At 51.5% G+C, this 17,537-nt stretch overlaps 3 protein-coding genes across 3 annotated transcripts; 1 reads left to right on the forward strand and 2 right to left on the reverse strand.

Moving 5' to 3' along the window:
- Positions 1-1,966: 1,966 nt before the first annotated feature.
- Positions 1,967-2,959, reverse strand: MIND_00402700 (uncharacterized protein; the record flags this gene model as incomplete). The annotated part of the gene is made up of 1 exon (XM_037360852.1): positions 1,967-2,959. One exon carries the CDS (start codon positions 2,957-2,959, stop codon positions 1,967-1,969), a length of 993 nt encoding a protein of 330 aa, XP_037223737.1.
- An 11,719-nt stretch (positions 2,960-14,678) lies between these two features.
- MIND_00402800 (uncharacterized protein) lies at positions 14,679-15,966 on the forward strand (the record flags this gene model as incomplete). Its single annotated transcript, XM_037360853.1, has 4 exons — positions 14,679-14,837; positions 14,893-15,002; positions 15,058-15,234; positions 15,279-15,966. 4 exons carry the CDS (start codon positions 14,679-14,681, stop codon positions 15,964-15,966), a joined length of 1,134 nt encoding a protein of 377 aa, XP_037223738.1.
- A 179-nt stretch (positions 15,967-16,145) lies between these two features.
- On the reverse strand, positions 16,146-17,230 carry MIND_00402900 (uncharacterized protein; the record flags this gene model as incomplete). The annotated part of the gene is made up of 5 exons (XM_037360854.1): positions 16,146-16,615; positions 16,666-16,696; positions 16,742-16,854; positions 16,901-17,101; positions 17,152-17,230. 5 exons carry the CDS (start codon positions 17,228-17,230, stop codon positions 16,146-16,148), a joined length of 894 nt encoding a protein of 297 aa, XP_037223739.1.
- Between the last annotated feature and the right edge of the window lie 307 nt (positions 17,231-17,537).

Here is a 17,537-nt window from a genome sequence, read left to right on the forward strand (position 1 = left end):
CTTACCAATGTTCATGCTTTGGATCCTCCCCTGCTAGGACCTTGATCTCAGGCCTCCGGGGTTGCCCTTACAGTCGTACAAATGAGCGCAAAGCGCGCAGGTGCGCAACAACATCTTGCTTGCAAAGAAATAGTAACTATAATTTGAGATGTGTGAGAGAGGCAGTCAAGCCTTGAGTCCTAATCTTTCAAATGATGTGCTTAGAAGGGCGCAGGGTTTATAGTATAAGGGCACAGTCACACACCGGACTTCCTCCTATCTCAACTCCTTCGAGGTCAACTGAGGGGGGAAGCCGACAAGCTAACAGCAAAGGAAATGAGTCAAGCATCGCGGGTCCACCAGGGGATATGGTGAGGAAGGGTGGGCAGCGCGGTTTGAGGCATGACGGCAGAAGGAGAAAACAACGGGCTGATGTCAGATGGATCAAAGATTGCTATCACGCCATTTGTCACACCGAGCAAATGGAATACAGTAAAACCAGTCATTTATTTTCACAACAAAAGATAAAAAGTCTAAGGGAGTGTTTGCCACTCCAGTGCATTCTTACGCCTCAGCGCCCGACAGGAGAACAAAAGAATCTGCTCATGTTGCGAGGTGGCTGCCCCGCCTCGATTTGAACGAGGTATGCATCCACTATCCAGTCTCCTACATGTCATGTAGACTAATAGCACGAGTAGATAAAGTAGCTAGCTGAGCTTCTCACAAGTATTTCTTGTCTTAGACAACACTTATCTTAAGCCTAGACCAAAACACATCAGGGAATCCGCCAGGTAACTAGTGCTGGCCTTGAATATTATATTACATCTGATCATTATGCCATATTATTATTATTATTATTATTATTATTATGACAATTCACTGCAGATATGTGACTGAAAAGCCTCCTCCAAACACAATCTAACAGAGCAATTTGAGTGAGCTACTATTCCAGAGTATTGCATAATATTGCTACTGCATGATATACTGAAAACTAAGGTTGAAAATGCCAGAAGTTTGTGGAGCATATCACAATAGAATTATAATATAATATTTCACATTATCATTATTATATTATATTATAGATATATTATGCCGTGGAGGATGATATTATTATATTGTTGTTAGGCTTTGAGCATGATAACATCATAATAGGCCAGCACTACAGGGAACCTATCCACAATTTGATATAATGTTTCATAATCATCCACTATTACTTATCTCATTATACACAACTATCCCACAAGCACGACATTCCGACCCTATATCTGTGAGTTGGATCTTGGACTCTTACTAAACTTGAACCAGTCTTCTTGTCTACAGCATACGCACACCTGTGTATTTCTGGAAAGAGGTATTCACTGGGCCACTGGCAGATCTATTCTTTAAAAGACACAAAGTTGGCTCAAGAGGTGGCATGCCAAATAGCCAATTATGGTAATATAAGTAGATCATAACAAGAGCAGTCCCGATAAGCGGGGCTGGGGGTGCGAGCTTGATATGTTATAGGTTTTAGGTGTGCAGCGGAGCCTCCACTGGGCCGTTGCTCTGCTGGGTCTCCCCTTTACTGTTGGTCTGGCTCTTGAGTAATGAGCATATCAGTGGACATCCAAACTCCTTGATGGTGTGTGGCCAGCTGCATCTGTTCAACACAGGATGCTGGCGTGCTGATATAGCCTGACAATGCGCATTTTTTTTTCCATTATTGAGAAAAAGTTTGAAAGACTTACACTGGCTGAGTCAATTGAGTATTGCGCAACTGTGTGTTTTTGCAAGATAGCTGCCCTCTGCCACTTGACAAGAGCTGTATATGCTCAGGGCAGAGTCTCGATGCTCAGATATACTTTTTCTCTCTTGAAAAAGGCACAATAGTGCCTGGCAAGCTAAATAAAACAACTATGCTAATATACTTAATAACAATAATTTTGCGAGAGGGGTCCGGATAACAAGGATTCAGTTCATAGCAACAATGGCAATGAAATCATACAAATCAGCGCAGCTCGCGGAGGCGCGCGACGACGTCGTGCATGCCCGCCGCGCCGCGCCACTCGCCGCTCCAGCCCTCGCGCGCCTCGTGCCGCCGCAGCCCGTCCTCGGCGGGGCTCTCGTCATCGGAGTCCGGGCCGGACGCGGGGCTGGCGGCGCGCGAGCTCGGCGCGCTGAACGCGATCTCGCGCGAGAGGTAGCGCGCGTGCCGGGTGGCGCCGGAGGTCGTGCTCGGGTGCGCGGGCGCGTCGTCGATGTGCCACTGCGGCGGCGCCGGGGATGCGGGCCGGAGGCCTGGGGCGGAGGGGGCCGAGTGCCCGGTGGCGGCCGAGTCGAAGGAGAACGCGGAGTGCGTGCGGTGCAGGCTGAGGTGCGACGCGGAGGATGCGGCGGAGTAATCGGACGCGGACGAGACGGACGGCGCGGGGCCCGGGTGTTGCCGCTGGCGTTGTCGGCGCGGGATCCGGGGCGGCGCAGGCCCGAGTGCGCCGAGGATCGCGGGGACGACGTGCTTCGACGGCATGAGGCGCTCGTGCTCGGCCGCGAAAACGAGCTCGGCGGGCGGGGGGCGCCCGAGCGTGCGCGTCAGTTTCGCCATCTTCCTGCGCGGGTCCGGCACCGGGGCGGGCGTCAGCGGGGTCAGCGGCGTCATTGGCGTGGAGGGTGTGGACGGGAAGGAGCGGCCCGAGGGAGACGGGGACGGGGAAGAGGACGGGCGGGGCGATCCGGGGGAGACCGGCTGGCGGAGGAGGAAAAGCTGCGGTCTGCCAGCTGCCGTGTTCGACGGCGGGGGTGGCTGGAGCGACGCGACCGGCACGAATATCCGCGCTGCCCGCTTCGTCGTCGCGTCATGGCCGTGGTCGGCAACGACGCTGGCCGTCTCGAGGCGCGCCGAGAACTCGCTCGCGGGGGAGAGCGGCGCGCTGCTGTCCGCTTTGGTCGCCGCGTGTGTTTGGTACGCGCTGTGGGGGAGGTAGTGCGGCGTCCGTGCTTGCATGGTCGTGTCGTGGATGAAAAGCAAAAGAAGGAGTGTCGTGACAAAAGATAAAAAGGGCAGCGAGGAGCGAAGAGGGGAAAACGGCTCGTCGAGAGCGAGGGGCGAAGGGCAAAGCGCAAAGCGTCGAGGGAGAAAGAAAGAAAGAAAATGAATACCCACTCCACTGCTGACGGACAGTGCGAAGAACGCCTGCGGGGCTCCCACGCTCGCGTAACTGACTCAATTCCGCCCGGATCACAATCAGCGCTGCACTGATCCCGCGCGTCGGGTAAACCATAAACTTTGGCCATCCGTTTCAGAACTAGCGGGCGTTTCGACGTCGGTCGGGCGACGAACGACGATGCGAGCCCCGCGTCGACCAGACCAGCTGGCTAGCTATAGTACTCCCTCCGTGCAGCGCGCCCGAACCGGGGAACAGCGCGATATCCCGACGCGACCCGCGACCCGCCCGCGACACCCGATCGCTTCGCGAGCCGACCCGAGGCACGCACCCGGGCTCCACGCGCACCTGCCATCCTCGCGTTGCGCTTCTCCTCTCCCCCGATCAGACATCACTATCTGCGACACCAGCCAAGCGCAACTGTGAGGCCCGCCCTCCGCCGGTCCATGGCGGGTGCCCCGCTCTTTAATGCTACAGAACACACTTCATGTAAAGAACATTGCCAACCTACAGATGGGCTCCCATTATCTAGTTTCTCATTTGCGGTAAACTAAATGTTTAATGTAAATGATAAGAAAACATTTATTAAGGTTTGAAAATGGAACATAAAAATGATCAACAATTTTGTGATAGCATACTTGAGTTAATGAGGTTCAGTTGAGGGAAGATATCATTTCCTCACTTGTAATACTGCTCTAGATGGGCTTGTAGGTAAATTAACTGATGCTACATCATAAGATGGACCCCTTCAAAAATAATGTTAGAATATTGTGTCAGCTCTAAGAGAAAAGATGAGCTGACATAAGTGTGATGAGTAATGACTATTATCGAGTGCGGTAGGTAGCGGAATGAAAGGTAAGAAAGCAAAGTATGTAGAATAAATATAGTTAACACTCCCCCTCATTCCGTTTTCCCAAACGCGGCGCCATCGGATTTGGTGCCGCTTTGGCTGTCTGTTGGCCAGCGAGAGCGACATCGTTGTGAATGTATGCCGCTTGCCCAAGTGAGATGGTACCGGCGGCGTGATCCTGTTGGATAGTCGTACCCAGATAGAGAGTCGCTTTGCCATTGACCTTGAGTGGGAATTTGGCATGGAGTTGCTCCTTTAGCTGGAGAAGAGCGTTGAGGTTGAGAGCTTTGTGTAGTTTCCAGATATAGGAACGACGAGGCATCTTTTGTGAATCCATGCCTTTGGGTTGTTCGATGTAAAATTTGGATGTCGCCAATGTCGTCGTGTCGGTGTTGCATAACCCACATGAGCGGTAGAATTGGCTCGTCGCCAGCCTCAGTCCGGGGAATGACCGTGAAGGTCTGATGTGCCTCGAGTGTCCCAATTTTTATTTTCCAAAAGCAGCTTCCCAGTATGGGGCATTGGGTCCTCGTAGTGCTTGGCTTATTGAGCATGGGACGACCGACATAGCAAATGCCGTTTTGGCACTGCCTTTTGGTGCGTCCGGGAGTTGAAGTCCAGCCCGATATCGTCCAGTTTTCCCTCGACCTGGAGTGGAAGGCAGAGGCTTAAACTCGGGTGAGGGCTGTGGACAGCAGTCTCGGAGGGCTGTGAAGTTTCATAGCGATAGCCTAAGTAGGAGCCGAGGCCTTGTGAGACTGGGCAGTTGGTGAATGGCATGGGAAGTCCAAAGGGGCATGGCACTTATAGCAAGGATAGAGCCGCAACACTTCAAGCCTACAGATACTATACCTAACACCATATCATATTGCGAAACATATATATTATATCCAAATTATTGTCCCAAACACATCTTCTGCTTCCATATCTCCAACCTGTGGATCAACCTGGACCTGGCTGGACCCATACCCGGAAGGGTCAGGGTTTGTCAGGGTCAGGGTCAGCCTTCCCAAACCCAGACCCGGACCGGTGCTTAAGGAATCCCTTTGTTTGTGGAGGACTGAAATGGACACAGAAACTCAATGTTTCTGTCCGCGTTTCAGCATTGTTAAAGTGCTTTGTTTCTAGCTCACTGATTCTTGCACACACTGGGCTGATGTAGGAATTCCCCCCTTTGGGAAAGGTACAGGATAAACGGATGAATAAATTCCAAATTTATCTGTGGATTTTTTTGTATGATAAAACCCCTGTATAAATGATAGTTTTTGCTACAAGGAAAATCCAGGAATAACACTGACATATTTCCAGCACACAAACCCATGGTAAAACTTATAGATAAATACCATATTTATACACCAATTTAACCTGACATTTCCACAAAGGAAAAAACTAGAGATAAATTTTGGATAAATCCAGACATTCATCTGTAAGAAAAATGTGGGGTTTTCCTACTGGATAAAGCCACAGAAAAAATTGCCATTCAAAAGACAAAGCCAAGTTTATCTGTTGCTTTATCTGTCAGGAAAATCTCAGGTTTTTCCTGGAGATCAATGCTCAGATATATCTAAGATTTACACAGGGAAAATTCAAAACTTTCTTTTCCCATTAAAAGATGAATTTAATGTAAACATTTTAATTCTTCTTTCTATAGGGAAGAAAGATCATATATCTGAATTAGCATAAATAGTTGCTTTTCAAAGATATTTCCCTTGTATGGAAAGGACCTGTTTCAGGAAAAACTGAAATGTCAATTGAAAGTTCATCTTTTCAATACAGATTTGTATACCTATTTCTTTGTCGCAGAAAGGAAATGTTTTTATTTTTTTCACAAAGAAGCTATTTATATTCATGTTTTCATGTCAATGAAAATAACATCTTTATATCTTTGGCAGAAAGGACATCATTTGTTTCCCCTTTCATACAAGAACAAAGAGCATCTTTCATGTGATCAAAAGGCACACCTTTCTCTTTGTCTTGAAAGATGTTCTTTCTATCTGCTAACAAAGGTGCATATAAAGAAGACCTTTCTAAAAATGGCAGAAATATCATCTTTTATACCACAAATAAAGAGGAATATAAACCACATATTTTTGAAATGAGGGAAAATATATTCTTTATAGTACACAGAAAGGGGTATTCAAAGCCATATGGAAAGGTTAGCTTTTCAATAACTTTTCCATCCCTGTGAAAGACATTCTTTTTGTTCTTACAGAAAGCTTGATAAAGAAGAGTCATTTATGAAATAATTAATATATCATATTTCTTGGTTGAGGAAACATGTATCTAAATATGTACATTCAATACATGTTTAAAAGGGAAAAGAAATTTTTGAATTTCCCGTGTGTTATACCTAGTTTTTTCCTTTGTCAAAATCACAACTCAAATTAGTGAATAAATGTGGCATTTATCAGACAGTTTTACTTCCCGTTTTTCTGGTGGAAAAAGGACAGCTTTGTCCACAGATTTTCTTTGTGTTAAAAGCTATCATTTATATAGCCATTTTATTACATAAAAATAGTTAGAAAAATTTACTCTTGCCTTTATCTTATAACTTTCCAAAGGAGTAAATTTCCAAATCAGCCCAGTGACAGAAACCCTTTGTTTCTGTACAAGAATCAGTGAGCTATAAATTGCCACTTTCAATACCGCGGAAACTAGTGTTGATAGGCGTAGTTTCCGTGGCCGTTTTGGGTTAGAAGAAAGAAGGGGTTTTGTTGGAGCTGATTTTTGTACATGTTTGTCCAAATTCTGAGTAGGTTTCTGCTCAATTAAAACTTTGCATTTAAGTCGGCCTAATTCTACTTCAGATTGGTCTAAAATCAATTACAGTTTCTGTTCGAGCTGATATTTTGCTTTTTCTGGTGTGATTCTGATTAGAATGGTCACCTGCATGTAAAAAGCCCTATACTACAATAAAGGGGGCTATAAAACTGCAATATCTTTGAGACCCCAGGCTTTAAGTTATTTCTTGTATTATCGCACAAGGTCAGTGTGACATTCTGTGATGATAGTGAATTTTGTGACGATACTAAGGTATAGTAACTTGATGATAATCTTGTATTAGCAACCATGATATGTGTCCTGCCTATTACCTCTAACCAATTGTCAGGTTTACTCTGACAACAAGATGTGACACTGGTATGTGACATTTAAGGGTTTGTTATACACATCTATATTATACTATATATATTGATGCCTTAGTTCACTTCTGACAAAATTAGTTTTATTGACTGGGATGGGACTTGGAACAGTCACATCTCTGGAAGCATTCATTCACCTTTACTCAGAAGCAGTGGACTTGCTTTGCCCACTTTATCACCTGTACACGGGTTTTTTTTTAAAAAAGCCTTCTCATTACCAGTGTTAATGTTTTTAAAAAATGCCTCTAATTTATGTCCCTGCCAAAAGGCGGGTTTTACATAGGGAAATGAGAGATCAAAAAAAGGTTTAAAAGGTTGAAAAGCCTTGTCAGGGTGGGCAGTGTGGTAGCTATAAGGCCCCAGACCTGATGTGTGGAAAATTCCTTAAGTATGGGGAAAATACTGAGTAGGGGAAAGGCTAAAAAAGATGAAAAAAATTGTTGATGCAAGGTGCCAAGAAAGATACAGAGTTTGACAGCGTGGATTTTATTAAAATGAGGGGAAGACTTGTAAATCACTGATGTTTTTTAAAAATGTTAATATTCTAATTACAAGTGATCTTTTTTTTAAAAAAAAACCCTATACACCTGACTTTATTCACTGACAGGGCCATATTAGAGGTAGTGCTATTCAGTTGCGCTGTACCAATCTAGTAACACTGGGGGCACAGCCCACGGCGTGCCGGAACACGCGGCGCGGCCGCGTGACTGACTCCGGGCTGACCTCTGACCCCGCGTTCTTGCCTCTGACCTCTGGCGTTGCTACAAAGAGTAGGTACTGTCAATTATGTTTAGTCATGAAAGAAACTGATACCGCATTTAGTGCACGTTGTCATCAGCATGTCACCCGATGAGCCCGAAATCCACCACAGCGCTTCGCATGCAGCACAGTGTCCCGCAACCCTCAAGATTCGGTTGTCTCACAGCAAACAGACCAGGGCATTGCCCACTCCAATTAGAGTTCAATACAACCCCTGTACTTAACATCCATCCATCCTCTACTGCCATTTTGCCCTTTCTACCGTCTCCCCAGTTCAAGTTCCAGGGTGAGATTTAGCAGGAGGGAATTCTTTATACCAGACCGGGCACCAGTCAACCCCACACTACTGATCCAATCGTCCTTCGTTCCTTCGTCTACACTTCAGCAAGGTTGGTTTGGATGAATTTGAGGCTCGAGTGATGGTTATGACCTAGTAAGCGGTGTTAATTAGGAAAGTGGTGGACAAATCAAAGTGTTCCTACTCACACGAGAAGTGCACAATCTAGCGTCCTCGGCAATATACTGGACTTTGGCGGCGATCGACCAGCTGGATGACGCTCCCCAGCAACCTGCCGAGTGTGTAAGAAACCGCCTGTTTCGCCCCGGAAAGGCCCTCGGCCACGTCCGGCCAGTCGAGGAAGGGGCGAGGGACTTGTCCCAGCGTGTTCGGCGCGTCCCGGACGTTGGCGGCGGGCTGCGTGTGCCAGGCTCGGCAGTGGCCGCGTCTCACCTGCGAATATTCGATGGGAATAGTGTGGTCACATGTCCTGAAGTTCTCAGGCGGAACGGGTCAGTCGCTGGCCCTGCGTGGCCCGACCTTGGTTTTTGGCGGCTTGCGGCGTTCCAGCCCATCTGCTGCGTGTTCTTCTTCGCGAGAGTGCACACCGGGGTAAAGCCTATATGCGCGCCTAACTTTAATGCATAGCTCGAGCGAGACACCGCCGCCGTCCCACAACATCCCATCTTCTCCCGGTGGTGAGCGCAGGTGTTTTCAGGCATGGAGTACTCACCCACGCCACTGCGCCACCCTCCACGACGCGATCGAGTGCCCTTGGCGGTCATCCTAACAGCGCAAGAGCACCAGTTTGCGCAAAACCTCGCCGTTTGGGCCCGGATTGGCCTCGGCCTGCTCCGGCCACGTCGGGACATTCTCAGAGGATGTGTTGGTGGCGTTCTCCACAGGATCGGTGAGCGCCGCGCCCATTTCTTGGTTGCCCGGCCTGAAATTCCTACCAGTACTAGTGGGAGCGGGGTCCAATCCCTGAAACTTTCAAGGGAAATGGGCCAGGCGTTGCCTCTGCGCTCGCGCAAGGGACGCTGCCAGGGTATGTGTTGGCGAGCCCGGGGCTGCTGGGCTGAGTCGTGCCTGAAACTCTCCTAGGGATTCCGCACCCTCCAGCCAAATTTGATCCTGGCCGCCGGCGCCGCCGCAACAGGCAACTTGCATCTGCACCACAAGCCCGGGGTATTTCGTTGGTGTATACCCCAGCGGATACGCACCAACCGCGAGATGATCACCACCCGCGGATAAATCCGGGGTGGCCTGTACCCGTTCCCGTTGATGCCCGCTGAAGTGCGGTTTGGTCAACGGACCGCAGGTGGCCCCCGTTTCGCAGCCCCACAGACTGCACGGCTTGGCCACGCCGAGGCGCGCGAAATGGGTGACCGGTCAGGTAGGTCTGATACTAATGCGTGCATCAGCAAAACTACATTCTGTTGGGCGCCCTGGGGAGCTCTGGGGGAGACTGGGTGACATGGATGTCTTGGGTGTTCTGGAATATTTTCCCATAATTTTGCTGAAAGGTGACTGTAGCTTGTTTCAATGCCAAATTCTCATCCAACATGGCTTGCAGGCTCCATTTGTGTCTGAAGACACTCATAATAAATATTTCTGAAGTTAACTTGATCGCTTGTGAGTCGGAAGTTGTCGGGCCGGTGATCACATGTGATATGGCGTGCTTGATTGATGTCAATGATACCAAATGCGGTGCACCACCCGCCGTCCTTCCTTCCTTTTCCCCCCATGTCCCCTGCGACCACTCTCCATCCCTGTCCTCATCTGCCCCCAATGTTACCTCTGCCAGCTCAAACAACGATCCCTCAATCACCCAAGACCCAAACTACCCTGCCGCAAGTATTCGCAAGCGCCGCAAGTAGTGAAGTCAATGCTGTCAAGTGGTCAAGGCTTTCGTCAAGCCCCTCAAGCTTCCCTCCAGCCTGCGCAACTCATCAAGCTTCCGAAGACTCGGGACTCAAGCGTGCAAAGCGAGATGGGGTAGCGAACAGAGTGGGGATGACACATGATGTGGAGGCGGCAGAGGGCGATGGACAGCGGAGGCGCCTGGGGCTGGCGCGAGATGTGCACGACGCTGCCCTGGGTCTCCTCGCTCCAGACATGGAGGAGCGGGCCAGCACCATTGCGGGCCTTGACGGGCGGGATATGTGTGCCAACAGGGCGGGGAAGATACACAGAGGCGTTCGAGGGAGACGTTCGAGGGGCGGAAGATGGTCTGGTAGGAGATGGGGAGGTGGAGATAGGAAGGCGGGTGCGATGTTGAAGTGGTGTGGGTTGGGGAATGAATCGGGACACTCTGGATGTATGTAAATACAAATACAGTCAATCTATCTGTTAGTCGTCATCCGTATGAATGAGCATTGGTATAAGTAAATAGCTAGGGGGTGCCCAGAAGTTGCCTGTTCTGTGCTCAGAACACATAGTGGGATTATGAGGCGAATATGCTCCCAGAATAAATTCTGGGCCCAAAACTCATTCTGGCTGTCTGGGTGCCTTGGGATGGCATGGCCCCAAGGCTCCCAAGACCGCCCAAGAAAATGTAATTTTGCTGATGTGGTGGAGGGGCGAGCGTTGAAGATGGGGAGGGAAAGATGGTGCTGGTGTTGTTGGGCCAGCGCAGAGCTTAGGGTAGCTCAATCTGAGTCGCTTCGGCTTGGAATGGCCCCGGTGCGCGTCGCCCATGTCGGCGAAAGCTCTTGGAACGTACGCTGATCGTTTCGGCGCGGTTTAGCGCTCGGTGCCGCTCTACTAGGGACCAGGGCGTGTTCTCCCAGAGATCGGTGAGTGCCGGGCTCAGTTCTCGGTCGTTCTGGCTGAAACCATTAGCACGGGTAGCGCCAACATGGTGCTCAAATTCCTCCGAATCCTGAAGGAAACGGGCCAGCGGCTAGCCCTGCGCTCGCTGACATTTGTTGCGCGAAATTCGCGTCCAGCAGGCTTAGTTCCGACGTGTTCCGCCTGAAAGTCTTAGAATACGACGGCGCAATGCTCCCTTCCATTTCCTGAGAATCTCAGGCGGAACGAGCCGGCGCCTGGATCTGCGCGGCCCTCCCTCTGTTTTCAGAGACAAGCGTCGTTCTGGCGAGGAACGACGAAGCCTTCGGGGTCAAGTTCGTGTGCTACTCTGAGTGGTCTTTCAGGCTTTGTGAGCGGTCTACTATTGCAATTCGGCCACGCACCGTAAGGCCTCCCGAACATGTGTGATCCCTCTTGCCAAACGGCCGGGTGACGCGTTGCCTTCACCAGCATTTTAAGGTGTTTTCAGGACTTTAAATGAGGCTTACTAGATATTGAATGCTGAAGTAGGCCACATGTCGAGCATTTTGAAGATGTCGGAGTGAGGTTTGGAGCCATTTGGCAGGTTGAAAAAAGATTGTCATCGTAGGCAGAGGAAAGCTGTGTCGGCATGACGTGAGAAAAATTCGAGCTATGATGTCATTTTTCTTTCATCTTACTGCAACAGAGTGAGCCCGCGGTAGGAACGCGGTAGGTAGGAGCCAACCACGCGGCCGGCCACGCGGCCAGTCCGCGTGTTCCGGCACGCCGTAGCCTGTGCCCCCAGTGTAACCCCTACATATCATGATGTGGCTCGTACTCTGGCAGAGGCTCATCATAACCAAAGCGCCTCCCAGTCCTGGGTGGGGCTGCCATAAAATCACTTTGACCATGATTGTTACGCTTGCGATCCCCTGGTGAGCGTGCAGGACAGACACTGGCAGTATAGTTACTAGTTGTGGTGCCAAAGCTTCCATCCCCAACCGTTCCATTGCCTGAGCTGGTGTAGGGAAGGTCTGAGCTAGCAGAGGGAGGATAGTCTAGATACAGCTCTGTGATCGGAGGTGGGTTCGGATTAGTGCTGGGAAATGGCACTATGGTTGTGCCAAGGTCGCCTCCTTCTTTCCGCTGTTGCCCCGGGAGATATTTTCTTAGCCGCCACAGGAGCACCCCAACTAGAACTGCCACAGCAACCAGGCCGCCAATAACTCCGCCGACAATGCGACCTACTCTCGAGGGATGTGGGAAAACAGGCGTCGAACGGGGGGCTGTGGGGGTGGGAGGGACCCCAAATGTCGCAGTTTGTGTGTTCGTGCTCATGGAAGATAGTACATTTGCTGTACTAGTAGCTATCCAATATTGTCAGTATCACCATATCCCTGACATACAAAAATAACACACTTGTGGCCATATCAAGCACCTGTGGTGTTGGCTTTCCACTGTTTGCCAAGGTCGCTGTTGTGCCTGTTCCGTCGAAGCACTCGCCAAATGTTACATCGACGAGCCCACAAGAGATATGGAATCCGTTGTCGAAATTGACGGAATCCTCCACCCAGCCCGAAGCGGAGACAACGATTGTTCGTGAATCTTCGCAAAAACATTATTCAAGTGAGTTAATATTCAGGGATTTTGGGCACTGGCACATACCAGTGACCGGCACCGTCTCCTTTGACTGAATGCCATTCACCGCTGTTGTTATAACCCCTGGGTTGACGGCTTGATAGAGGTAGGTCGTCGCAAACCCATCGGGAGCCGTACGCGTCCCCAGCGGCACAAGGGGGAGAATGGTGGAGCGGCCCGGCGCAAGACGACCAGCCCCAAATTGCCAAATTGTGACTCGCGTCTGAGAATGGGTTGCTATTGGGGGTCAGCAGACATCCTAATCGAACAAAGGCACGATTAAATACATGCAATTAGCGCAAGGACCGTGAGGAGGGTGCAAAACACAGAGCTTGCATAGTGGCGTGGCCGAATGGCGTGCGCCCGCCAAACGCCGGCGTGCACGCCACTGATGGTGGTGGCGTGGCGTGTGATGGCGTGGGACACTTCCGAAGGGTTCTCTCTGTTGTTCGTCGCCGTTCGGCGTGTTCCTCGGTGCGTCCCAGTGGCTGTAGCGATTTCCCATATAGCTGCTTACTACGATTCCGGTGTCGCCGACCGGTGTGCTCCGGCCTTCCCGGCATCAACCGGCGAGGCAACCATATGCCTCCCTCGCCCATACTCCGATGACATATGGCGTCTGGGAAGCCTTCGCAACTTATGTGACATGACAAGGTGCGAATTAGTGGCCTCAACGCGCCCGGCGGCGGCGCATCAGGAATGTGTGACAGATGTTACTGGCCAGCATGTGTGACTTGGCCACTCCGCAACTACTGTTATAATTAGGGCCCTAAACCATTCTCAATGTCTCGGCAGTCAGTGCTGGCTGGGGTGTTTGACTTTGTGCTCGGACCCGCGCCACGCCCGGCGCGGATGTCGGTGACTCGGTGTGCACGCTGGCCGAAGCCCGGCCCAGCCCGCTGTCGGGAAGCCCGAGACAAGCCCGGATGCGCCGGTTCGGCGGTCAGTGCTGGCTGGGGTGTTCCAGTGGCAGTTTGACTTTGGGCACGGAGGCAGCGGGCGCGGGCGGGTAGCAGGTGGCGGGGGCTCGGAGGTGAGGGTGGTCGATGGGGTCACGCGTAACCTCCACAGTCAGCGTGTCGTTGACGCAGAGGCACAGGGCGCGACGGCGGCGGTCGCGGACGGGCAGCTTGCCAATGCTGGAGTGAACGGCTATGTGGTCGATGTGGAGGCGGGCAGCGAGGAACCGGGTGCAACGCCCGCGAGGTCGGAAACGTGACCTCTGTGTCAGTAAGAGCGGAGGGTGGCGTTGGGTGGCGTTGGAGATGCTGGGCACACGCCATTTTGGTCGGGCGTGCCAAGCCGACCAAATGGCGTGCACGCCTGATGGCTGGCGTGGGCTTTGATCGTCAGCCAAAAGCCACTCCCACGCCACGCCACGCCACTTGGCGCTGGCGCACGCCATTCGGCCACGCCAAAACGGCACCTCTCGTGCAAAACATGTGGGGAGGATCCGAAGATGAGCTCAGGTTGCTGAAAAGGTGCCAGCTGAGACCTTGGCAGAGGCAGTGGACAGCAGGAAGGATGAGGCAGACGGGAGACCATCAGTCAGAACCCGGGTCCGAGTCATCCACATAATCGGCATAACCGCCACGGCGACGAATGCTCCACCAGCGCGCTGCGCGACGGGTAAAAGGAAGAGGTGAAAATCACGTTATGACATCCCCACGTCATATGGCATGGCACTACGGATTGATCCGATACTCTCTTTGCTTCTCACTGTCATCTTTGCCTCAGTTTTTTGCCTGACGACGACCCCTGCGAGCTGAATCGAGTACAGCAACGGCTAGATGGTCTTTGCAGCACTGCTCCCCATACGTGTTCAACAGCACAACTTTTGACTTGCCACCCGACGAAAGCAATGTATCATGGCCTATTCTGGAGGGAAGATTCCGGTTGCAGGCTCGCAGAGGCAGCCAATCCGATAGAACTACCTGTGTGAGTCAAACACTCATCCGCAGGGTCTCCATCCCGACATCTCAGATATCTCACCGCGCCATCATCATCTTGTTGGGACGATGGACAGAATTAGGACCGTTAAGTCCGAGACACTGACGGCGACCCATATAACCGAGTCATCTTGAACTTCCTGACATCCTACTCTCCTTCCCTTCGGCAACATGCCACCGCTCCGCCGAGACCTATCCACTCGGAATGTCGCATTTACTTGTCCCAGCACTGTTGGTGAACTGCTTGGTTCGCAAACTGACGTGGAGGGGGGGACCCTGGCCTGTTTCTATTCAGGTCAAAGGCTGCCTGAATGTGATTACTTTCTTTCGGTTCGCTTCTGTGTGCCCTCAACTTAAGTATACGACGCACTAATATAATATGCAGGATGGCACCTTCAAGAAAAGCATTGCCGGTGCAGTCTGTCCGGGCAACGCTGATGTTCAAGCCGCTACTACTAGTACCGTCACCGAGCTCAGGACAGTGACTGTGGTATTGTGAGTCTTGAAGTTTTCATTCCTGTTGCTGTGGTGAACTGAGAAACAGAACAAGAACCCAAGTCGCCGAAATACAGACTGTCACGACAACATTCACTCAGAGCGGTCTCACGGTAACCCAGACAGTGACGACTTCTATGGGTCAATCCGACGAGTTTAGTTCGAAGAGGGTCGAAACAACGACCTTGACTCGGACGCAACCATCCTTTCTACCAGAAGTCCAACAGACACTGTGCGTGCGTCCTCGTAGTTCCTCAGTAACTCATTGCTGCATAGATTTCCAGCCGCAGAGCGCGCAGTTATCGCATTATCCGTCGTCACGGGCATATTGCTTATCTCGTTCTGCATCCTTCTTATCCTATTCCGTCGTCTGAGGCGAGCACACCGATCGTGCGCCAATGTGCGGGACATCGCCAGGCCTGAGAAAGGAACGTTCGTCATACATCGCGTTACGGGAGACTCCGCACTTGTGCAAGAACGACCATTATCATCAGCTGGTAGCGCCGAGCAGATTTTACAGCGCTCTCCGCCCAGCTCGTCATTTGCTGCCGTTCTGTTGAGCGACATTGGGTCCCCGTCAAACGAGGCCCTCACAGATCCCTTCGCCAGTACCCCGAGTCTCGTTCAAACCTCGAGGAGGCTATCTCAGTCGACAACACAAACGAGTAGCCAAATTGTGACTCAACTTGAAGACGACGAAATCAACATAACTATAATGGAGCCTGAGCTTCCAGAGCGCATTCTTTCCATGGATTCATTCTCCGTCACACCAGTACTTCATCCACCATCGACTCAAATGGACATCGAAAGCCGGAACGAGGTCCTTCGGCTGCGGTTGAGTCGGCTGGAGATGGAGCTAGGCTTGCTGGACCAATTGTCTCTCGAACACGACTCTCTCCCGCCGTCATACCACAGTCCAAGTCAGAAATCTGGCACCCAGTTCGGAGAGGCGACGACCATGTAGCGTGTTTTTGCACGTATTTCGGACTAGTAGACGGTCGCTATACATTCGTTTATTTCGCGGGGATTTGTATACACTTCTCTAACTTGTATTATAATATGGGACAGTATCGTACACTGTTGTTATCAGGGGCTACTATATCGCCCGACTACAAGTTGTACATTATTCTGTTCACACACAATCTACGGTGCTTTTTCAGGCGGAACATTCTCCGAGTACATGGGCGGCGCTACACTTTCCGGGGAGTCGGATGAGCCTCGCGGCTGCGTCGACGTCAAATACATCATGCGTTTACGTGTCTTGGGCGAGGGAGACGGGGCCGTGATGTCAGTGCTATAGGGCAGGTCTGAGGGAAGATCTAACGGGATGGCATCTGATGGGCGGAGCACATGGGGATGTGCGGGGTCATCGATGAGGAATGGCCAAGGTTTTGTTGAGCGTTCGACATGGGGGTTGCGTTGTCGGCAGAGTCGACGGCGAACTAGCAAGGCGACGCATATTAGAACCGTCAACAGTAGGACACCCCCGATGACGCCCCCGATAACTTTCGCCGTCTGGGCTTTGCCGTGAGTCGGTGGTGGGAGCGCAGGGGTAGACGATGTGGGGGTTTGGTTCGGGATGGTCGATGTCAAGGTGCGGTTTGCCGAAGGAGCTAAAGACCCTTCAAAATTCCACGTTTTAGGGCGTAAAACGGCAACTGACCATCGCTTGGCGGCGTCGAGACGATGAACACCTGGGGAGTGGGCTTTCCCTGGCCAATGAGCGTTGTTGTTGTTACCTTTCGGTCATAACATTCCCCATGTGTCGCATCCACGAAAGCACAGGCGATATCCCGATTCGGCGGGACATGCTCAATCCAGCCGGACGCAGACGCAACAATAGTGCGTGGAGCTAGAAATGGATTCGGCTGGAGTATAACATTCCTAGAGCGGCTCACCTGTGGTCGTAGAGACCGTAGTCTTCGTATTCCCCCTCAACTTCGTGATGATAGTGGCCTGGTTGATAGCCTGGTAGAGGTATGTTGTCGCCGCTGCACCGGGAGCCGTCCCCAGAGGCACTAGAGGATAGGTCGTAATCGCGGTGCCGACCACGCCGCCGGCGCCAAATTGCCAGAGCGTTACTTCCGTCGCCAGGACGTCTGTGCATCGGATAGTAAGTGAGCGTTTATTTGGTAGCATGACAGCGCACTCAACGTCGGGGCTGCCGCAAGAAGCAACGGAGGGCAGAGCTTCATGGTCGAGTGGGACCAGGGCCGCGGCACGCGCATGGTGTCCCTCTCGTTTTATATTGGAGGATTTGACTACGTCACCAGGAGAGGCGGGAAGAGATCAAAGCTCGACCAGCGGGAGACCACTGCAGAAATGACAGCGGGGGTCGCGACGTGTTGACGTGATGCAGGACATAGTTGGAGCCGTCCCAGTGTGCCTGAGTGAGTGGCTTCTCGGAGCGTCGGCTGTGGCGGACATGGCAGCTGCAGAGGGGCACTGCCTGCGTTCAGGGCTTTTCTCGGAGCAATAATGGAGGCACACACCTCCGCTGACGCCGCAGACGGGATGGAAGAAGAAAGCAAGAGA

This window comes from Mycena indigotica (assembly GCF_014461135.1).
Source record: "Mycena indigotica strain 171206Taipei chromosome Unknown Mind.scaff0003, whole genome shotgun sequence".
Lineage (NCBI taxonomy): Eukaryota > Fungi > Basidiomycota > Agaricomycetes > Agaricales > Mycenaceae > Mycena > Mycena indigotica.